At 40.6% G+C, this 24681-nt stretch overlaps 1 protein-coding gene across 1 annotated transcript in view; it reads right to left on the reverse strand.

Annotated features, from left to right (window-relative positions):
• Window positions 1-24681, reverse strand: part of LOC309572925 (uncharacterized protein) — a gene marked incomplete at both ends in the record, with an annotated part of 58552 nt that overhangs the window by 3631 nt on the left and 30240 nt on the right. The window contains 8 exons of the mRNA XM_082281476.1: window positions 569-699; window positions 1025-1673; window positions 2846-3003; window positions 6949-7160; window positions 10723-10824; window positions 17975-18073; window positions 18826-18845; window positions 22603-22679. Of these exons, the coding sequence (XP_082137602.1) occupies window positions 569-699; window positions 1025-1673; window positions 2846-3003; window positions 6949-7160; window positions 10723-10824; window positions 17975-18073; window positions 18826-18845; window positions 22603-22679 (1448 nt within the window). The remainder of the gene's footprint in view (window positions 1-568; window positions 700-1024; window positions 1674-2845; window positions 3004-6948; window positions 7161-10722; window positions 10825-17974; window positions 18074-18825; window positions 18846-22602; window positions 22680-24681) is intronic.

Raw genomic sequence — 24681 nt, forward strand, 5'->3', positions numbered from 1 at the left:
AGGATTCAATGGTCACCTTCATAGCACTGAGAGAAGGTCATAACAAGTGAACAGTGGTAACCAGTTTGAAATTTGTTTAGTTTGCTTATTCACAGAATCACAAAATGGGTCAGGTTGGAAGGGACCACAGTGGTCATCTGGTGCAGCCTCCCTGCTCAAGCTGGGTCATCCCACAGCACATGGCACAGGATTGTGTCCAGATGGTTCTTGAGTATCTCCAGTGAGGGAGACCCCACAACCTCTAAGAAACCTGTTCCAGTGCTCGGTCACCTGCACAGTGAAGAAGTTCTTCCTTGTATTCAGGTGCAACTTCCTGTGCCTCAGTTTCTGCCCATTGCCTCTTGTCCTATTGCTCGGCACCACCACCAAGAGCCTGGCTCCATCCTCTTGACATCCTCCCTTTAGTTATTTATATATATCTTAAGCATCGTCTAGCATCACATTACCTCCCCCTATTCTAATCCCTATTAACTGTCCTCATAGCCTTACAACTTCTCTCCAAGAGAGCCACATGCACACACGTTCAGGCAGAACTGTTCAGAACTGTTCCCAGACGAGGACACCGTACTTCGTGTGCATGCCCGAAGCTGGGGCGTATCCAGGCACTGGCACCAATGGATCTCTGGCACAGAGGAGCGGAGGGGGCGGGAGCTGCTGCTGGTGCCGCTGCCTTCACACACCAGCACAGGGCACGCCTGCCTGCGGGCCACGGAACCACGGGCAAGTACGCGAGCACACCCGCCCATTCACTGCCCTCAGGCCAGGAATCCAGCCGGGGAGCTGCCCGGGCACGGCTGAGCCCTCGCCGCCCCTACCCAGCCGGCAGCCACGGCCCCTCAGCTCAGGAGCGACGGGCGGGTCCCCTCTCACGGCCCCGGGAAGCGGAGACCAGAGCCCCGAGGAGGTCCCGCAGCTCGCTCGCTCGCTCGCTCCCTCCTTTCTTCCCTCCCTTCCCTCTCCCCTCCCCCCAGTCCCGGCCGTGCCGCTCCCGCTCCCGCTCCCGCTCCCCGCTCCCCGCACCCACCGGGCCGCCGCCGCTTCTGCGAACCGCGCGCGCCCGCTCCGCAGCCGGCCCCGCCCCGCCCCGCCCGCCAATCGGATAGCAAGGCTCGGGAGGCGCAGCCAATCAGAGGCCGGGAGGGCGGCCCGAGTGGGGGAGGGACGGGCTCGCTGCGCTGACGTCACTCGCGGCGCTGGGAGGGACGGCGCGCGGCAAGGCGGACGCTCCCTATTGGCTGCGCCTGAGGCGCGCCGTCCAATGGGCGCGGGGTCCGTGCCTTGGGAGGCGGGGCCGGCCCGCGCCACCCGCAGCTCGTGGCATGGCGCGCGCCTGCCGTCTGCGGATCGGCGCGTGCGTCCGGCCCTGCCGGCTCCTTCCCGGCTCCTTCCCGGCTCCTTCCCGGCTCCTTCCCGGCTCCTTCCCGGCTCCCTGCCGGCTCCCTGCCGGCTCCCTGCCGGCTCCTTCCCGGCTCCTTCCCGGCTCCTTCCCGGCTCCCTGCCGGCTCCTTCCCGGCTCCTTCCCGGCTCCCTGCCGGCTCCTTCCCGGCTCCTTCCCGGCTCCTTCCCGGCTCCCTGCCGGCTCCTTCCCGGCTCCCTCCAGGGTTCCCCGCCGAGTACCCAGCCGACGGCCCCGGGCGCTTCCCTGGTGCTGGTGCTCCCGCGCCTTGCCAGCTCTCCTCACAAGCTTCGGAATAACTTTCCTGATAAAGGCTTGGCTCCTCAGCTGAAGCTCAGAGCAGCCGAGAATGGAGAGGCTGGAGAGTGTAACGGGTTCTGCCATGCTCATTGCCTATCCAGGCCATTTTCAGTAGCGGTAGGAAATGGAAACGTGGACATGTGCAGTTTGTGAGGCAGACGAAGCCTTTACCTTCAGTTCGGCGACTGGAGGAGCAGAATTGCTGTGGCTCTTCCTATGTCAAACTCGAGTTTGGCAGCCCAGAATGGCAGGGCAGCCACCTCCCATCAACATCCCCCAGCTACCCGCTGTTTGTTCCTCTCCTCTCACACAGAAGCCCCTCTGGATGCCCTTTGCTCTGCTCACAGGCAGCCAGGCCAGTGGCGTCCCGGGCTCTGTCCGTGGCAACAGCCGTCCGCGCAGGACGGGCTCCACAGGAGGCAAGTTCCATGAATGATCGCCCAAGCACAAAGCCCGGCTCTCCTGGTGGTGACTTCGCAGCCAGTGATGGGTATCTGGCCCTTATGCACACAAGCACTTGACCACCATGGCCACCTATTTAATCTCTGCCCCTGTGGCAGTGGCTGTGGGGCCACCACGGCAGTGTCAGAAGGGGATGCTGTCTAACACGCCTGAAAACAACAGCTGCTGGACAGGCCTTTTTGGGAGAACCGCTCTGACAAGATGAATGACATACTGTTTTACAGGGCAAAAGATGGTGGATGTATCCCATGAACTGAATGTGGTGGTGGAGTCCTCAGCTGTATCACACCAGCCCACGTTCAAATTAGCACACCAACCTAGATGCAAATTAGCACTCTAAGCTGCAGTTACACTTCTGATATTAACACAGACACTTCTGTGTGGGTGAACATTTCCCGTGAGGAACCTTTCCTGCAGTTAGTCAGGTTTTTGTTATGCATCAGGCTTGTTATACCATTAGCACAGACAGCATATTACATTAAACTGTCTGTGCTGGTATGCAGGCTATCATCTCAGGCCCAGCTGGGCTACATTTATATAGTTTGTGACTCTGCTGCCATCAAATTTTTCCCAAGGCATGCTTGCCCGGTTTCCCTGGGGTTGCACAGGGGTAGGGAGCAAAGGAGCCTTGGGGACACAGGCTGCAACCAGGCAGGGCTCATGCCATGGGCCCCTTCCCTGTCCTACCTGATGGCACCAGAGCTGCAAACCAAAGCCGAAGCTGGGCAGCTGGCTCCAGTGGCAGATCCAGCTGCAGGACTGTGCAGAACTTGGCAGAAGGGTCAGCATTGGCCCTGGGTATGGCCAGGTATTTTTCAGACTCCTGTTGCTGGGAAGGAAACTTCCTACAGGAAAATTTGCAAACTCCCATTTGCAAAGTAATTTGAAGGACACATTGAAAAAAAGTCCCCGGTGGTGAAAATCAGGGCACTGACTTGATATGAGTGGGGAAGTTGGACCTCTTACAGTGCATCTGGCATGAATGAGTTGGGAAGAGCTTAGTTAAGTACAAAGAGACAATAGTTTTGTTTCCATTTATTAATATTGCAAATTAAAACCTGTATGTCTCTTCAGTAGGTTTTGGATACAGATTTTAAAGGGAGTCGACAGCTCACAAATTATAATTAGAGCATTGAATTTCTGATTATTTTTCCATTTAGAACATACAAACTTTACATATGGTATGTAGATATTATCCATTGACAGTTATTTAACTATCCCAACACCAACCACCCTGGTTTTCAGGATTCTCAGTTTTATTTCACATTTGCTGCTGTCTTTGAGTAATTCAGGTTTATACATCTCAAGGTTTAAACTGCTGGTGTAAGGCAACTTCAATGTGAGTGCTACTCATCACATATGGTGATAACAACACAACAACAAAATGGCCATGAGCAGAATTTTGTATGTAAAGGCAAGAACAAATTGGAAATTTAATAATTATAATGGAGTTCAGAGTATAATATATTACCAATACTTTCATAAATACATATATTTTCAATATTTTGCCCTCAGCAATAAAATATATTTATAATCTGTCATTAAGAATGTAAGTACTGTACTCTGCTAGTTTTAAAAAAAATAAATTTAGGTTACTGAAAAGTCAGGTGTTTTCCCTCCTTCTCTAATAGCCACAGTCTTCCTTGAGATGTGGATATTCTACTAAAGTACAGTTCTGGGATTCTGTAATTATTTTTAATATCAAACAGTATTCATCGGCACAGACTGTATTAGCTTTAGCACACAAGGCACAATAAATCCAGGTTAACATATTAACTATTAATAAATGCAGTGTTTCTCACTTACAGATACATTGCAAAGCTACAGAACAGAAACACCAGTTATGTTCTTCTTTTGAAATGTTCCTTTCAGTGCTTGTTCTTGAGTTGATTACATAGCCCAGATTTCCTTTTCTGTTAATAGTCTAGGAAGGAATTATCACATGGGGAAAAGAGGGTATGAGAGACTCAATACTGTGAAGGCCTTCACTAGTTACATATTCGAATCATCTGAGAATTTCCAAAAAACCAGAACTGTGAACTTCAGGTTTCTGTACTGGACTAGGCATGGGGAAATGTAATTCCATAGGTCTCATCACTGCTGTTTATTAGAAGATTCACTTACATCACTTCTTTAAAAAAGAAAACAAAAATTAAGTTTTACTCCATCTCTATTTTAAATTAGCCTTTATCTTAAATTCTTTGCCAAGAGGAGTTTTGCTATCTGAACAACAGCCACTTCTAAAACTGATATCCAGATACTGAAAAAGGTTTAATTGAATGTCAGTTTTGGCAATATTTTCCCACAAATGTCTAAAGGGATCTATGTCTAATTCTGGGCTGTTGGGGACATTTCACCTCTTCTGGGTTTGGATGTGCATCCTTTCTGCATCCCAGTTTTCCAGCAGTTTGAGGCTCACACAGGTGGACATCATTTGTCTGTGTGCTGGTTTCCATGGAGCAGATTTCCAGCAGAATCTTCTTATGTTCAGTTTAGTGGTGCCTTAACTTACACCTTTCTTTTCCAATACTTATTAGTCAGATTTTTTAATTTCAATTATAGTCACCTAAGCCCAAAGCAACTCCATTTCATTTCAGTGGAATTACCCTGGATTTACTCTGTGATAGCTTTGATCCAAATCTGATCTCTCGCCCTTTTTTTTTTTTCCCCCCCAGACAGACCTGCTTATATATTTCACATACAAAATACTGGTCTCTCTCACAGAGAAGGTGTAATTCTTCTCTGGCTCCAAGATTCTAGAATTTTCATAATGTAAAAGTTGTAAAATTGTATCAGTGTGGAAGATATGTGTTATGGATGTTTTCCAGGTCATGAGATCTGAATAATGTTGTTTTAAAAAAAATGATAACAGAGAAAGGGAACAATTTGCCAGCATTTTTCAGTCTCTTCAGTCTACCAGTCTATTGCATTGTGCTACCACAGAAAAGCTAGATTTCATATTGGTTCTGCTAAAGAGAATGATGCTATCAAAATTTCTGCAACTGACAATAGTGTCTTGTGTCAGTGTCACCTGCTCAAATATTACTGTGTTTTACTAAAATCATTGGTCATCCCTTTCTTCATCTGTTACCAGGGAAATCAGTTCCTTAAGGAAATAGTAATCCTTCCCAGTTTGCACCCCAGAAGTGAGAGATTAGGAATCACCAGGAAAATCTACCTGGTCCATATTCTAATTTGTTAAGGTCTTCTGGAAAGACAAAGGTAGAAGCAGACCATGTGCCAAATTAACTGTCCTGATCCATGTTCCCTGGTCTACTTGCAACTTCCCAACCATAGGAAGTATATTTGAAAGGGATGAAGGAAGAAAGATGAATAATTGTGCAAGTTGCTCAAGAGGCTTTAGAAGATAATATGAGCATTAAAAGGAAGATTGAAATGCAAATGTAGGAATTAATCCTACATATTATTTTTCTTGGAGCAGCTATTTATGTTGTTCTTATTGACACAGAAACAACTGTCTGGAATTTGCTTTCAAAATGGCAAAAGTACTTCTTGAATTGATAAGGTTCTGACTTTGACCTCTAACTTTCATTTTAGCTCTTTACTGTGCCCACCTTCAACAGGATGACATATCAATGGTTTGTGTCAAATACATATGATTTGACTTTCTCTGAAAGAGGTTTTCCAGTATTTTCATGTTCCATTCATCACTGTTAATGGAAGAAAACCACTGATGAGGGAACCACAGCAGATTTTGGGGGTTAGTTCTCTTAATTTCTATTTTAATTGTCACTTGTTTACTCATTTGTTAGCTAATTTGAGAAACTTAACATTTTAGACATCACATTCCTTAGCACATTTTGTCAAAGATTTATTACACAATGAAGTAATCAAAATAGTAGCCATAAAAACAAATCACAAGTCAGTTTCACAGAACATATCTTACAGACTATTTTCAAGTAATCACTGCTGATAATAACTTGATTAAAAATATAGAATACCGGGTAGCACATGGCTTTTGACGAGACTCTTCAGGAGGAGCTTTTCAGGGACCTCATTATGAATGATCAATCTGGAAACCAATAGCCAGCATAACCTATTTGCTGGTATTGGACAAAATGAGTGTTTTACAAGCAAACCATTTAGGGGAAAGTAGAGAACCTGCCAGAAGAATTATTAGTAATCAGTTAGTTCTCAATCCCCTGGGTCTGGCTGTTCAGTGAAGGAAGTCTTGAAGTCCTTTGTCCTTTGTTCATTTACAAAATTACTGCAGCAAGTGTGTCGTGACGTGATAGTGCCCCAAATCCTGGCAACTACATTTGTGCATGCCTATTCAGATATTAATATAACATATTAACATATTTAAACCTGAACAGGTTACTGAACTTCCCCAACTTGGATTCTTTCTGCACTCATAGTAATGTTAAATTAATTGGCTAAAACACCTCTCAGTTTCATCTGTGAGGAAAGGAGGGGGTATGCTAGAGGTGAATGGGGACAACAGAGGGAGCACCAACCCTTCCATTTCCATTGCTTGGTTGAACAAATGCTCTTGGCTACAAACTGGTAAGAAATGACAGCTCAAGTCTCCTTGTCTATGTGCATCTGGAAACAGGCAGGATGAAACTACAGTACAGAGAAGGAATGACTAAGGTTACAACACAACTTGCTGGCAAGGATTTTGCTACTGCAGCTGGGCTATATAACAACAGGTTTTGTATTTTTTTCCTTCATAGTTTGACTTTCCCACCTGCACCTAAAATAAAACTTGGCAACACAGAGAAAGCCAGTTAATTACCTCATCTCCACTTATACTTCATTGCTGTTACTGCTGGTGGTGGTTTTGCTCCCATGTTTTCAGAAGATCAGTTGCCAGCTGTGAGATGTGCTGCCAGGCAAACTTGACGTGGGTGGATTCCACTGTGCGGGAACAAATAGCAAAACGTAGCACAAACTTCTCTCTCAGGTGGCACGGGACCAGATGGATCTTCTTGGCATCATTTATGCTTTGAAGAAGTGCCTCATTTAGTTCATTTGAGCCCTGAAATCATTGTAATTCAATGGATATGACAATGAATTTCAGAAACAAGCCTGGAAAATGTAAATCCCACTGAGCAGCCAAGCCCAAGTAGCACCAGTAACAAGCAACCATTTTCTCATCTCTCAGTCCTTTGCCGTCAAAGGATATCAAAAAGATGATGATGTAAGAGAGAAGTTCTGAGCCACAAAGAGATATATGGATTACCTTGGCTTTAGGAGCAGTGTTCACACTGGGGCATTTGTGATAGCTGCCCTTTTGTGACCTAAGATCATGAGCTATGTTAAAAGCATTCATTATTGTATCCATGTTATTACACTCTTCTTGGATCTAATCAAACAAACATGGGAGGAAGCTTTGCAGTGAACTGTACTAACTTTCCTAAAACAAACCTTCCAGTCTTCACTTAAGCATGGCTGCTGTGAGAGAGTCTTTTGAATGTGAAATCTTACCCTTAATTAAAAAATTTTTAAGGTAATGTATCCCTGGCATAAGTAGGTTTCATGTTATTAGTCAACACCCTAAAAAAGTATCTGCCTCAAGTTCTATAAGAATTGTCCACCACAGAATCCATCAGAGGAAGAATCTTAGCTATTGTGCATCCTTTACTCTCTCGGTTACACTGGTGGTAACACACAATTCCAAGAGATTCTGGGAGCATCTGCACTTTTACTGCAGTGTCCCCTTACTGAGCACTGACTGTGGAAAAAGAGTCACAAATGGCCAAATCCGTCTGTTCTGCAGCAGTTGTGTTACTGGGGCAGCATTGGTCTTCTTGAAAACTTCCTGATCAGAAAACACCTTCTCTCAGATCTGGGCAGTTGTGACTTTCCTGCTTAGCCTTTTCCATACAAAACCAAAGCATAAGGCAGACAGTTTCCCATTGGCAGCAAGGATAAATGTATCATTCTCAAGTTTTTAGATCGTATTAAGAGTTAGAGTTGAACCCACGTCAAAACCTTGTTCTGTCTTAGCACAAGTTGTTAGGAATTTTGTGTGATGTCCTGAAATTCATGGCTTAGCCTTACTCTTCTAGGAGATATTTATGCAACTGAACTGCTCCTAAGAAAATGGGCCAGCTTTGGTGTTTTGCAAGTCCCCACCTATTCCTGGTCAGTCACTGACAATGATGTCCTGCTTTCTTATCAAAGGTAATGCCTTATTAAAATGACAATCCTTGCCTTTAATATCAGATGCACAGCACTGGCTTTCAGGCAATGCAAGCAGGTATATGATGTTAAGTTGGCAGGGGTGAGGGGAGGAAGGAGAAAGATTCATTTATCTTTCTTCTGTTCTACTCTCACAGCTCCACCTTAGGGCTGCTGTGACACTCGGGTGTCACGTCAAATTGAAGTTGGTAGTGACTAATCCTCTCCCAGAGCTTTGAGAAGCCAGCTTTGATTGAGTCTGTGAGCTTCAATAAGACAGCATTCACACCCCCTTGGAGAAATTACTAGCTTGACTTGTATTCATCTGCAGTCATGACAAGGAGGCCTAAAACTAACCCTTTGGCATAACATATTTGATGAAATAATTATAATATGAAAGTCATAGGTAATTAGTCCATTTGCTCAACAGTGTGAAAGGCAAAAAATTAAAAGTTACAGCTAAGCAAAACAATAAAAAAGGGCTTCTCAAGCACAAAGGAAGGAAGAGAAAAAAATCATTTTTTTACAGCTGTGCAGCATTATATTGTTCAAGGCCCCTGATCCTTGGTCCTACTGTAACTACATAAAAGTTACAAATACCCTGCTTCTAAGATGTATTTTAATATGAATTATAAAAATGACAAAGATTTTTGAAGGAGTGATATAAAAACCAAATAAAGCTGTTAAAATACCTATAAAAAACTCTTAATTTGAAAGCTTGCTAGTTTTCTTTTTCTCTTTTTGGATCAGGTAGGCAAGAAATGAAAACACTGCTCTTTCTACACTGTTTTTTCAGTGGAATCAGGCCTTCATCCTACAACTTGTCCAAAGGTTTCTTAGCTAAAGGTCCAATATTTACCTCCTATTGTAAAATTGTCTTCCCTTTTAGATGAGATTTCTTCCTCTGAATCATGAGGGACAGGAGAACAGATGAGGATGAGCTACTGGTCTGATCAAAAGTGACAATTCCTGTGTTGCTATGCTCTATTTCACCAGAACTGTTCCTTCAAAGTATATGTAGAGCACTGACTAACAGCTGCCTTTGGATCTGCAAAACTAGTGTTTGCTAGTTCCATGTGAGAGAGCAGACTGCAACCAACATTTTGTTATTGAGCAATAAAAGCCAAAGAATCTATCCCTCAGTATCTTTTAAAAGTTCTTGTTAGGAAAGGCATTATATTTGTGTTTCCACTTACTGAAAAAACTCTACATTCTGTAATCTGTCAGATCCCCTAGACACAGGGTCTTTTTCAATTTTATTTTAAACAATATAAATTATAAAAAACCCATTTTCCTATTCCAGATGAATTCACCATTACTTTAGTATTTAATTGTTAGCTTCTTCAGCCAGTTGCATCAGACTCAGGTAACTGGGGCAACTGAATGACTGGGAAAAGAATTTGTTAAAAATAATAATACCACACTATCCAGAAGGAGAAAAGATGTGCTTGGGAGCCTTCAGAAAAGCTAAAAGCTCATTTAGGTATCGTGAACTAGAAATAACTATCATAACTAGAAAACACTAGTGCTGTTGTTATTATTATTGTTGCTTGGTGGTCAGATTCAGTGTCACAATCCTGTCCTTTACAGAGGCTTTAGCTGAAAGTTCCTCTAAAAAATGAGTTCCTTACCTGAACTAAGACACTGATCCCTTTTCAATGTCTGATTAAAACAAATGAGCTCTCCCAACTACTGCAGCTTTTATGCTCCAAGTGCAGAATGTATTTTCTAGTTTCTGTTGGGCAAGGTCTCTACATCAATGAACTTGGCACTTTGAGAGATTTTGGGGAATAAAAGGCCAAACAGGGCAAAAGGATCATGTTCAGCAATAAAAAGCAGACCACAGCCAAGGGCAGCAGGGAATCTGGCCTCCCATATAACCTGTTTAAACATATCTTGCTTCAATTTTCCCAGTTCGACCACAGAATTTTATAGATAAGAAAGCAGTCTTTAAAGAAAACAATAAAAATGTGTTTAGTGCTCTAATTTTCATCTGTGACAGTAATTTTTTAATAAAATTGAAAAATAAATTCACATAAGAAATTAACTTGACAAGAGACAGGTAATATGCACTCATCATACACAGAAGTCTAGGGAAATATACTGAAACAATCATCTTTATCAAAGCTCATCATGCATAGAATGTACCAGTCATTTTGATGACAGGTTACAACATTTGTTTGCCTTGACTATATATTTCCATGCCTTAATATGCTTTAATTTCAATTAAGCATTTGATTCAGTTTTAACAAGATTGTCTTAAGCTTTTCTCTTTCATCTGCTTTGTTCTAAATAAACTCCCTTTAGTTTCCTTAAAAAACAATCAAGTATATTAACTACAAAGACTGTATTCAGTTGCAGGTTACGGTGTTGCTAGAAACCATGAGAGCAGAAATAGGAGATCTCAGCTGCCTTACCTTCAGCCGGAAACAGACCAGTCCCAAGACAACCTCAGCACAGATCTCAAACCTTTCATCCTGAAGGACTAAGCGTTCAAACTGATGCGACAGCCTGACATGCTGAGAAGAGAATGAGAGTATCTATATTGTATACATTTGATTCACCAAGAGAAAAGGTGTGCTGAATGATTTGCCATTCCTTTGCTCTGTTCCTTCTGCTGATGTGTGATAATATTCACATATTGCCATCTGTTTGTGTTAACTTCCATCCCGTTTATGACTTCCAGAGACCATATGGAGCCATTGCTGTCTTAGTATCTCAGTCTGTCAAAGGCAGTACTGGTCTACTTCTTGAGACACTTCAGCACAATTTGATATGATACCACATTAAGAGTAAATAATTTTAGTAATTCTCCTTTAGTTTTTATGCCACTGCTAGTTTTGGCTGGGAATGGCTGAAGAGTCCAGAAGTCACTAGAGGGAAAGGGGGAAATGGACAGATATGCAGGGAAAAAAGGGTCACAGTTTCAGTGCAAATTAAGCTGGAAAGATACACTTTTTTTTAGAATAGCTCACTTAATATGAGAAATCTGTGAAGAAAGGGAGAACTTGCTCACTATTCTGACCTGGGTGCTCAGGTTCAGTTGAAAAGAAAGTTGATGGCAGTATTATCAGGAAAATGGATAGCAAATCTCAGCAAACCTGTTGAGAAGTTACCGAGGCAAAAATGAATTACAGGGGGCACCAAGCCAGAGCAATTATTTTGAAGCAGATGAACCCAAAATTCAAATAAATAGGAAGAATACCAACAGACATAGTAAAAACCAGCTGGGAAGTCTTAACATCAGTCAGTGATACTTGCACACTCACACCATGTTTTGCTTTGCTTTCTTTCAAGTAGAAAATTAATCTAAAAGCATTTTCAAAAAACCAACCCATATCCTCATCAGGTACCTGCAGTACTTTATCCAGTCCCCCTCTTACTGGCTTTGTCATTATCTTACTGTTCACTATCATAAAAAAACCCAAAACCCCAACCAACCAAACAAAAAAGATAAGACAGCAAGAGCAACCAGCCATTTGAATTATAGTTTGTCTTCATGCAATAGCCAGTCTATACCAAAAATTATCTGAAACATCTAAAAATCATGTTTAAAGGTTCTTCAGCTTTTATATATTTAGGATTGCAAATAGTTTTACAAAAAAAAAAACAACTAAGCCCATGCTTTTGCACTTTGACTTTTTGTAAATTCAAGGACAGCTATTAAACAAAAATGAAACATATCACTTTGGGTCAGGGTTAAACGTGGAATGTTTCATCTCAGAGGAACTTCTTCTGAAAGGACAAAACCAAGGCAAAACAGAAATGACAGAAAAGGAAAAAAAAAGAAGGAAAAAAGGCCAACACATTTTGCAATCTTAATCATAGCTTTCAGATGGTTTTTTTATTTCTTAAAATAGAAAAACATAGTTTAGATTGAATCAAAACATTGCTTCAAACCTTCATATTGCGCTTACTGGTACCCTATGCAACCAGCCAGTTTTCCTGTTGTTACCACTTCCGCTCTGCTGTTTGTTACATCCATTTATCATCTCCCTCTAAAATTAGCCTGAAAGCTCTTTGAGTCAGGAATGAGACCAGTAAAATGTCCAATCCCTTCCAAGGCGTTTGAATGTTCTGCTAATATGAAGAGCATGAATTTACAGCTGTGAAATCCAACCAGAAGTATCTGCATACATACAGATACTTGTATGCACAATAAGTGCATGAAAAACATATGTGAAATAGGCACAGGTGTTGTAATGGTTGTTTACTGTCTCCTCCTGTGCTCACGTTCTGTAGCTTTAACCAAACATGTCTTTTACACAGCTCTGCAAAATTCTGCACTGCATGTACCGTGTCTTGGAAATCAAATCCATAAAACAAATCATGTTCAATGAGATAAGAATTTCACATCTGTCCAGCTGAATGTAATCACCAGCTAAATTTCATCCAAATTTATCTGGGTAAGAACTGAATAAAACAAACATTTAAGATTTGGCTTACTGTGAGAATTTTGTACAAGAAAACTCCAGACCCAAGCCGTGCATTTTATAGCATGTACTTACGTCCAGTTTTTGAACTAAATGATTTTTCAGGAATTTGAAAGAAATAAAAGCAAGGGAAAATAGAAAATTTTTAGTTACGTCACAAACCAAAATTCTAGAAGTATTTTGCATTCATGTCTGGATGCAAATACTTATATCCACAGCAAGTCTTAACAGCCAGCAATAATTGGTAAAGACACTGGGGGGCACCAAGCGTTTTAGGTTTTACAGAACTGGAAGGAGAGAAAGTGGTGATTTAACTGGAGTTTCACGTGTACAGCTTTGCCTAAGTACAGTTACCCATCGCCCTGCACCTTTGAACCATAAGCTATTATCCTGAATTGCTCTTACAAAGATTGCTGCAACAGTAAAGTTAAATATTATTAAGCCTGGAAGTTCAAGCCCTGTAAAACTGCAGGGCATTTAGGTATCAAACGTGCCTCTCTTAAGTCCAAAAACTGTACCCATGCTCTGGACATGAGCATGGCAGTAACTCACAGGAGGACACTTGTGACTTTAGTGCCTCAGCTTTTCAAGACAGGCAGGTACACTGTGAAAATAAAGTCCCGTTTGGAAAACTGCAGGCACGAAACTGAGGATAGGAAAGAAGGAGAAGTAAAAGACTGACAGGCTGCTCTCAGTTTTCTGCTGAATGTGTACATACCAAGCCTGACCTATGGATATCTTGAATCTCCAAGTACTTTTGATTTTGACATATGTGTCAAGCTGTGTCCCTAGCACCATTAACTAAAGTTGGCATTCAAATATTATTTAACTTTTCAAAATTATTTTATCTAGAGTTGTCATATGATTTAACATATAATTTAATTTATATGATTGTGTATGTGGACATACACAAACCAGCTCACATACTGTTTCTAGAAATACCATTTGGGCAATCCCTTCATCATGTGGGCTTCTCAAAGTGGAATCACATGGACAGTGTTAGTGTCCTGAAATATCTTGGTATATAGGAACAGAATTACAGCCCCAGTCGTTACAGTGAAATTTTCCTGATTGAGAAAAAGAGGCTTGTAAGGAATTTTTATGTGTCACTATTATCACAGGTAAATAACCATTGCTTTTCTGCAGTGAGAAAGGAAACAAGGGATCTTATTAAATTGGTTATTCTGGATAAAGGGAAATGTCTTACATAATCAATAATAGGAGCAGTAAACTTGCAAGGCACTAGGATGTGGTCTCTATTTTAAAAAATCTGTATTCTTGTAAATATACTGTGAATAAATAGAAATAAAAATAAAAATCATTATAAATATAAATATAAATATAAATATAAATATAAATGCTTCTGCACTGACATGTTCAAGCATTTTAATTTCTGGGCAAAGTCTTCAAGAGCTAAAATAGTTTTTGATTGCAGGGAGCTTCTCTGAAGCATCAGAGTACACTACTGTGTATATGCAGATAAACATACTGGCCTAGTCTTGATCACTTTGTACTTTTCCTCCTATAGATTTCACCTCTTTGCCTGCCTTAGCCTGCATCCCACTACACTGAAGGAAAATGCTGTCAAAAGTCTTCTTAACAGCCACTTGGACCGTGCCACTCTCCAGTTTTAATGCTACCTCTAGCATTGCTGTTCTTTACAGTTCCAGTTTCTTGGACTCTACTGTTAATTTTTAATGGAATTCATTATCCTCAGTACACTGATTACTTCTGGTCCTAAGGAGGATTCAGCTGAGTCAGAATATTCATAGGGATTGCATACAAAAACACACTAACTCCTAAATGTCTCAAATTACTTTTGAGCTCTTTGAGAGGGCTTAAACCAACAAAGGAATAATAAATAGATGGTGAAGCGGTTTGCAAATGGGCCATTTGGATTTCACATTTATACGGACTCTGAGTGGTTGACATCAGTCCAGAAGACTGTTGTTGTTGTTGGTTTTGCCCTCTTTTTACATCTCCTCTGTGGCTTTGGGACTTACCTCCAAAATTTGTATTCGTCTCTCCCCACATCCTTCAAAGATGACTATCCTCCCCTTTACCACTGCTTTAAAACCTATACTTTGCAATAGGTTAATATGACATGATGTGTGTAAAAAGAGTGCATAACCGGAATGTTTGGAAAACAAAAAAAATTACTGTATCTAAATCCAAGTCACACATTCTCATCTCCTGGGAATCTTTTAGTTCCTAAATGCCATCCTCAAGTAAATGCCAAGTTGCAGTGGTTATCCAGTCATTTTGATGTAGACCTTAAGGCTGCAAACACAACAAACATATTTTCCTTAAAATACACTAATAAAATTTTAGTGACAGTTCACCTCAAGAAAAGAAGTTTGTGAAGAGATAGTTACAGATGTCTTTGGTCTTCCACCCAGAAACTTGCTAACACACAACAAATAGGGTGGCTTCTTAAGGATAAACAGTGTTTTTTCTATCTATATCATGTCAGAAGCTCGCCACTATTGAAAATCTCAAATCCCTTTGTAAGTAACACTAGGCTGCACAAAAGAAGCCAAACTAGAAATCTATAAACCACTGCACAGATCTTCCTAGAGTTTTCCATGACTTAGGAGCAAACATAGGCATCTCCTTCCCCAGATTCCAGCCTAAGGAACTGTTTCAAACCTCTACTCTTCTGCCAGACTCTGTTATCCTTTCCCCGGGGCAACTCCTTAATAATACGAGATGGGGGGGAGGGGTGGGGGGGGAGAGAGAGAGGGAGAGAGAGAGAGAGGGAGAAAGAGAGAGAGGGAGAGAGGGAGAGGGAGAGAGAGAGGGAGAGAGCGCGCTTCTTCCTGCTTCCCCAGCTCCAGCACCTCCGCTCTCCACTGGAAGGTTGCAATACCTGCCTCTGCCACTGTTCCTGGGCCTCTTTTCATTCTACGTGTCCACTCTATCACCCACTCAAATGCATCTCCAAATCATAATATACTGCTTCAGAAATACTTCTGGCACCTACAAGGCTTCCCTTAAAACCCAGCTAAAAGTCCCAAGTACACAGGAGACAGTACCATCCAGGAACTGCCTGGGACTGCCTTGGCCAGCAATGGGAATATAAAAGCTGCTACTTGCAAGATGCTACAGCATGTTTAAAAGAAAGCAGCTTCTCACGGCCAGGCATGCGGATAAGCAATGTTAAAGTTCAGTTAACAAGTGAAGCTAAATTCCGAATTATTTTTCATTTGGAAAGTTGTCTGTAGGTTTAAAAATTTAAACCAATGTTGGGCTGGTTTAGATACTTCATTACTACTCTACCAAAGGAAAGTCATCACAATCTACCTGTAGCTCATGATAATTCCTGAGAGGAGAGGAAAAAGTACAGGATATTAAACACATTTTTAATTTTTATTTTGCAGCTAGTGATATAATTTTACCAACATAGCTGAAAACTCATAAGAGATACCTTAAACTCTGCTAGAGCAGGGAGCAAATGAAACACAATTATTTCTTGAAATTTAAGTTCAACAGAGGCTTGCTGGAGATACAAATTACTTTTTTTTTTAAAGATGCTTTGGAACCCACTGAACCAGCATTCACTGGGAGTGGGCAAGGGGGTATGAGGAGGAATTACTTTAATGGTTCCAGCTTGAAGATGTATACAGTGAGCCAAATTCTTCACTTAATTATCCCTCTTTCCCTTTCATAACTTATTTTTATATTTATACTGAAGAACAATTTAGTCCTTAATGAAATATAAACCAAACACACTCATTTCAACAAGCCCTTGGAAATCTTAGCTGTCTGAATTACCTTTACAAATGAGGAAAGATACAAGGGTCTTACTTTGGAATCAGTATCTTTAAGAAGAGATTCATTGGCTTAGCCTTCCTGAACTGTATTGTGATAGAAAATATGAAAGCTTGGTCCTCAGCTATGATTCTATGAAGACACGCAGCTTTTGCCTGGACAGTCCGGGAAATACCTGGGACACAGGGAAAGTGGGAATTTGTTGAATGTAAATACCAACCTGTGGGAACCAGCCTGACAAAAGGCCATGCAGTTGATATGAGTCTTTCAACCCTCTATTTTCCCAGTGAGAGATTTAGCCCTACTTAAAAACAGCATCATACTGCAATAATTGCAGTCGCAAGAAATCCAACCAGAGAGAAAATGCTACTAGGAATGGTAATGGTAATACTAATAAAGGGATAACAAATAACAAACCTCAAATCAATTTTTCATCAAAAGGATATGTATCAGATTGGTACAAGGATGATTGATACAAGAACATCAGGATTGTCACAGCTGCCAAAATTTATTTCTGAAAGCCTCATTAAAGACAAAAATCTAGTTTTGGTATTTGTAGAGTTGAAAGCTTTAGTGTGATTAAAATAAGAAGCAAAGAGGGTACTGTCTATCCCATAACATTTCCAAATGAAAAGATACTTCCTTCTACAGTGTTTTTACAAGAGTGGAAAAAGCCTTTCTTAGGAATTCTTCTGTTTAGTACCACAATTGGAAGGAATGTGTGTCTGCAGGGAGTTTGGTATGCTAGGCTAGGCCCTTAGCTAATGGATATTTTTGTAAATATTTAGAGCCAAGTCATGGATCTCCCCTCACTAGAGGTTATCCTGAACTTCATAAAGATAAAAGCTATGCTTGAATTTGACTTTGCCACTACAGAGGAAGTATATATATAATTTAGTCTGGCGCCACATACGTTTTTTAGTGATTAAAAAAAACCCCTTTTTACATCAAGAATGAACTTAGTACTTATAAAAATATTAACAAACTGTAAATTGTACACATTTTTTTAAAATGTACTTTAAACAGGAAAGAAATCAACAGCAGAGGTAGACATGCCAGATAAGTCACTGTATCCCTTAATCATAATCTAAACATGCTATCAATGCATGCACATCAATAATATAATGAAGAAATGAATATCCATGTGTTTCCACAACAAAACCATGGATGTGCTCTGGCTTAATTTGAGAGGGAACTATAGTACCATACTGTAGAAATTACAAATTCCTAGACTTTTCTTTCCTGAAGACAAGCACAAAATAGACGGCACCTTTAAGCCTGCCATGATATGAAATTGTGACCTTACATGGGACAAACGAGCAGCACCCCTGTTGAACTGAGCTGCCTAAAACTATTTCCTGTGCTTTCTGATGTGTACAGAAGTCATGGAAAGTAGATAGATGGCCAGCTCATTTTCCCTTGCCATCCCACCACAAAGGTACCCAAGAAGGCAATTCCCAGTCACCTTGCGGATGTGCTCCTGCAGCCCCTTGACCCCGTACATCCTCAGCACAAACCAGAGCTTCAGGGAGCGGAACCTCCTGCCCAGGGGGATTTGCCAGTGCTGCAACCAGAGAGAAGAGCCCGTGTCAGAAGTCACCATTGCAGTGAAACAGCAGAACGTACGTTCTGCCATGGTTTTGAAGTGAACCACATTCCACATCCTATGGGCAGTTGCCAGAGGTGGGTCAAATAATAGTAGAAATATCTATTCCTGGTTTATTAATCCCTGTTTATTAATACCATTTAATATTCAAAATTTTCAAATTAAAATTGGCAAAGGAAGTTGGAGTCAGAATGAAAGGGCCATGAGGCAAACCAAATTTTCTTTGTGGATCCTAAATTCTCCTCAAGGGCTTTAGAAAAACAAGTATCTGAGAAACTCATGTACATTGGCTTGTTTAAAGTTGTGGGGCTAGCATCTACAAAGACAGGTATGTTTTCCACTTCAAAACAACAGTGTTTCCATGGTAAAAGATTAAAATAGAGATGCCTTAAATTTTTTTTTCTAATTGTGTTATTCACTATGTTAAAGAAAATAAAACCCAAACCCAATACTTTAGGAAATTTCTTTCTACTGCCTAAATCTAAAGATATTGCACATGCAAGACAATTTCTGCCTTTAAGCAATTTTTTTTTCAAAAAACACAACCCCAAATTTCTGTTCAAGGAATGTTAAAAATTTAGAAAGCTGCATCCTTCTTGAAAAGAAACATAAAGTTTGGAGGTTTATGATAGTAATGAAAAAATAAAAGTCCTAAAAATACCAGTCTATACAAGTAATAGTATTAATTATTACATTGGTACTGTACTTACCCGATAATCTGTTACAAGACCTGGAAATTAAAGAAAAAATGTTCACATTGCATCATCATCACAACAGCCAAAGACTTGAATCATTCTAATGTTATTGAAAAAGCTGCATCTTAGCTGTCCTTTACATCTGCAACAAAATTCAGCATCATCAGTGTCACCAGGACCACTAAATATCTAGCTGGGTACTTGGCAGCATGTTAAATGAAGGTGCTTTTAATAACCTTCATTCCTTAGCTAGTCAGAATATACCACTAACAAACAGTTCACAGAAGAAACTATTTTCCTTTCTGTTATACTGCAGATACTATGGAGATGACAGAATAAATACTATGTTTATTTTCTTCCTGTAGGGAAAACAAGCAGTAGATAAAGCAACTATTATTAATTTTGGTTTAAACAGTTTGCAGGATCCCCAGACTCACTTCATAACTCATGCTCTACTATGAAATGTCATCACCTTTACCCTACTGTACTGGTAACACTTCTAAAAATAATCCACTTTTAAATACCTTTTATACTCATACATATATTTGTTGCTAATTCTTCAACATGTCTAATACGTGGCTGGAAAAATTCACTCAGAATTTGACCTGTTCCTGCTTGGAGAATAGTATTCTGCAATTTTTTATGGCTTTTCTTCTGATGTAGTGAAAGCCCCTTACAAACACAGATGGACTAAGCCACAGAGCAGTCCAGGGAGGCAAGCAGAGGGCATTATTAGTTATCCTTTATAGAAGCACATGGTGTCAGGATTGACCTACCTTTTTTTTAAATAAAGGAATTAAACTGATTTCACAGTAAAGGAAACTTGAACATAGTTAGTTACTTGCTGTAAGTCAGTGACAGAAATTAAACTGACGTAATATTTAAAGCACTTCTTTAGGAAGCATCTGCTTAGCTTCCTTATTCTGCTTTATTTCTCTGCAGTGGAGTATAAGCTTCAAAGGAGAATATGTACTTGGATTCCTTGGGAAAATGCTAAGTACTCCTGGAACTGTCAACTGGAAGGTTGAACTGTAGCTTCTGAATTTGACCAGTCTATGGCATTTACATAATTTTCAGCCTTTATGTTTTCTAGGAAAGAACAAAAAAAAGACTTTTTCCTGTGTTACAAGCTCTCTTGCCAATGTCCTCTCATTTATACAGCCAAAGCATAGGAAATAACATGGTCCTTCTTTCCCTGTAACAGAAGGCCATTGGTTTCTTTAACCTGTTACTATGTTGGTTTCCAGGTGGTAAAAAACCCCAAACCCACAAAACAACCAACAATGATTAACCTGTTCCTGAACTTCAGGAAATGAATATGGTTGTCTCTGCTTGGTAACAAGGTAAATTGATAACATTCATATTCTTCTGCATTGTAGCAGCCATTTCTGTTTGATAGCTGCAGGACTGGTAGCAAAGAGAGTAAAGCAACTGGTGACAGATAAATAATCCTACGCTCCTGTAAGGGGCTGGTGTCTAATGATCCACAACAACGCCTTTCACAAGCTGTGAAGCAGAATGTAATCAGTGATTAGTCCTTGATTCCTTGATTACAAGCCTTAGTCTTACTTCTGTATTTAACCAGGAGGAATTGCATTGTGGGAGTGTATGTGGTGTTCACAATAGAGTATAAAGCTGCATTCTTCTAACACTGCCATGAGGATTTGACCTATATCCTGGGTTGCCAGGCAAGCTAGTATAATCTTCCTGGTGTGATGATGCAAATCACATAAAATTATAATTAATGACAAAATAAAGACTCTCCCCTTGGGGACACATATAATTGCCATATGGTTATTAAGAGTAATTGCTCACAGATAGAGATATTTTTCCGCTCATTTAAATTCTTGAGTGAGAGATGAGTGAATTTAGAAATACTACTTCATTTACTTAGTAAACCAGAATAGGAATTCTGAGACCTGAGGATACGGAGAATTCAAGATCCTCCATACAAGTCATATTTCCAGGAGTGCTGACATTCCATAAATCACACAGGGATCAGTGAGTACTGCAGCATCTTCGTGTAGCAAATTTGACTGTGTTTATTGAAGGCATAAGTGTGGGTTGGAAGTTTAACCAGAGGCATTTGCATTTGAAAAGCGCTGTCCAACCCTTCAGAGAATTGATATTGAAAGGGAATGGAGCATAGAAAAAAAATTAGCATTCCTAGACTGCTAGTAATCAGCTGATCTCTTTGAAATCATTGTGTTAGATCACGTAATATGCTATCACCCTTCTGAAGGCAAGATGAAGGCTAAAATACTCTTTATCCAACTGGGGTGATAAAGTTTTCAGGTCAACTAGGTGGCCTTACTGTAACCACCTGTTTTTAAGAAAGATTTGATTTTCTTCAAGTGTTATTTAACCTAGGTAAGACCTAAAGTTTTTGTATCAGCACTGTCAGTTGTCCCAAGAACATATTTTCATTTTAGTTAAGGCTGGATTTTCTTCTCCTGAAGAGAAATATTTTTTATGTATGTTAAGTAAAAGATAGTGCCTCAAGTGTATTTGCTGTAACTTGTATTTTTCAGTAAAAAAGGCAAAAAAAAGTATACATTCTTTTCTTAACAATTAGAGACTTTAGAGGGTGAACCTCAGCTCCAGAATTACTACATGTTCCTGTTTGCTGCACTGTTCTATGTTTGCATTGCTTGGAAATGGAGGAAAGCAAAAAAATGCAAGGTTTATACCAGTTCATGATTAAGGCACATGAATCCATTTTTCCTAGGGCTTTTTAGTGAATAGTGGAATTCTGGATGGTATTAATTTAAATGTCAGTGAGTTCATAGCCATAACAGGATACACTTCAGTACACAGATGAGCACCAGCAATTCCATGAAAATTATGCAGTTTAGCATATGGTAAAACCTTCTACAGATGATTCAGCCTGTTGAGAAAGTTATGATGGAACATCCACCACATGTTGACACTGCACTGCTATGACCTTCTTCACAATTACTCTGTTAATAACCAAATGTGTAAAAATGGGCTTCAGGAGGGCAAATACCACTCTGCAGTTGCTAGGTATGTGCAAGGACCAGCACAAATCCACTAAGGAGCTTTGTACAGAGCCTGAGATTTGTAAGTTCTTTGTGAGCATTTTGTGAAGAGCTTTCATGAGCATTTTGTACAAGACAGATAGTCAGTCCACTCTTACCACCTTTCTCTACAGCCAGTGTAAGAGCATGAGGGCTACAGCATAATATCCCAGAAAGCTACCACTCAAAAGCAGAGCACAGACAGCAAACACAGTTCACCCCTTCTTCGTAGTTTCAGGGAGTGTTTGCTCCTCACATGGGTTTCTGAAAAATTTGAATCAGAACTTGCATGAATAACTAAGAAAAAAAGTCACAGAGCTTAGGAACTCTAAAACCAAATCAGATCCTGAAATCATTCTGGAGAAAGATGTGGTGGGGAAGACAGGTTAAGGAGCTTGTTACACAACACTCAATAATACGTTTATCTGACAGCCAAAAGATCATAAGAATTTTCTCAACACTCCTGCAATCAATCAGTGGTAAGTCTGAAACTGGGGAAATCCCAATACAAAAGTAGTAATACAATGCTTTATGAAATTACTTTCCTTCTATTGCTTTCAACTAACTAAAATCTCACTAGACACGTATTTGCACTTTAATGAGCTTAGCTCCCTAGAGTGCTCAGAAAATGGAAACAGCCTCCTAAACAACTTGGGTAGTTTAAGGATTGCCGTTTTCATCTTAAGTCCTTTTTTTGCATTACATAACAGAGAACAAACAAAATAACAATAATCTTATTTAATTACAAAATTACCAGACTCCTGATGGTGATGCTGCAGGTAAAGAGGTTCTAATTTAAAGGCACCTATTAAATCTGATCTTTTTTTCACCCTGTATAAAAAAAAGAAAGAAATCAAATTGAGAAATTTAAGAATAAAGACTTAAGGGATTAAATTTCCACAAGAAGTGAAGTAAAATTGAATGTGTTTAAACTGGCATATTTCCTGAGCACAGCCTGTGCCATTTTCAGTGCTTTTTCACAGCCATATCAGTACTGTACTTACAAGTAGTTAAGTGTAAGGCTCAGCAGGAACGGGCAGCATGACTGCACGACTGCATATTTAAAAACAGACAAGAAACAGACATAGAGGATCTTTTTATGGTGATAGACACTCACACCAGAATGTGAGACTAGCTGAAGCAATGTTAATGTTTGCAGTCAACAGAAGTTGTCTTGAAATTACTGCAGTACAAAGCTGCGTGGGAAGAGCTGTCGCTTCCTAAACACCGCACAGATCGCGCTGAGGCTGCGGGGGGTGCTGGCCACTGTCCCTCCGTGCTGCTGGGGAAGCAGCAGCAGCAGCCACCGGAAGGGACCAGCCACCCAGCCCTGCCTCAGGCTCCCCTCTTGTACCACCCTGCCATGAGCTGGATCCAATACACAATTCCTGACATTCTACAGCACAATGCTACACTGGGAAGCATAACTTACTATTGCCAGCTAGGGGTGGTGTGACTGGACGGAGGTTCAAAAGCCAGTGTGTCCTTTTTAGGGAGAATAAGCTATGTTTTGCCAGTGATTAACAACAAGATTTTTCTGGTTCATGCCTCATGTTGTGTAAGAATGACTCACCTCCACAAATGTTGGGGTTTATAGAGGGAGAAGAAGAAGAAACCATAAATCAAATAGGGAAAGACTGTTACATCATTAGATTATGCCTATAAATATATTACAAATAAGCAAAAATCATATCAGCACAGGGATACTCTAAAAGACAAAAGTCCAAAGCTTTTTTCTGTGTTTCAATGGTTTAATATAGAATTGTAAATTTCTAAGTAAAAATCTAATTTCCAATATTTTAGTGTGTATGTATAAATGCACAGGCCAGTACATACTCCCACTCTCATGCACATTTAGACTGTGGTCATAAAACATCTTATTCAAACAAACAAAAAGCCTTCCTCTCCCTAATGGTCAGGGAAGTACCAAGGTAACAGCCAAGTATTTGCCTTCAGGTATGGGAAGTACATAACTGAAAATAAGTAAACTTATGCACATGACAGTAGTAACAGATTTTCAGATAAAATAAAAACAATTAATAACCTAACTATTGCTAGAAATGTCCTGTGGACAAAAGGAAGAAAACATTAACTGAAAAGAGGTTTAATTAGGATAAATATTTTTAACAAATTCTAAGTTGCTCTACTGTAGTTCATTTGAAATATTTGATTACTTTGCTATATTCGTGTTTCAGTGGCTCATTCTGTATGCAGTTAATCCAAGTTACAAGCAATGTGCTTAGCTGTTTTGTGAGAGCTTAATCTCTTCTCCTGTAAGATGCTGTATTAAACAATGGAACAGATGACTATTCTGCAGGACCATCTAGCTTAGAAGACACAAAAATGACATGGAAGTTTCCGTAGGTGGGGCATGCAGGAAGGGTGCTGCTGCATTCTGCAAATAGGTCCACACCTCAGGCAAGTCCTAAGTGCTCAGGAGGTCCCCACCAGAGTGCTGAGTGCTCCAGGTCTCTGCCGTAATGGTGGGCACCCACCTCAGAGACAAGCCCAGTGTGTCTACGGAGGCAGCCCGTGAGAAGTCTGATGCTGCCACTCAGACAGAACTGGTAAGGAAGGAGACATCAGTACAGCTGGTAGCTTGCAATGGATGCCCAGATACTTCCCCTGGAGAAAAGGCTGCGACCTGCACAAAGTGTGGATGACCTGTTGTGGCAAGTGGCTGCATTACAAGACACAGATAATAGGCTGTGTGGTAGTAGAGGGACTGAAACAGAGCTAGATGTGTGGCTCCAGAACCATACACCTACAGTAGATAACTCTGAGCTTGAGACACCTTGGACAAAAGCAGGGCTCCAACCTCCACCCTCCAACA

Source organism: Coloeus monedula, assembly GCF_965178545.1.
Source record: "Coloeus monedula genome assembly, chromosome: 1".
NCBI classification, from domain to species: Eukaryota; Metazoa; Chordata; class Aves; order Passeriformes; family Corvidae; genus Coloeus; species Coloeus monedula.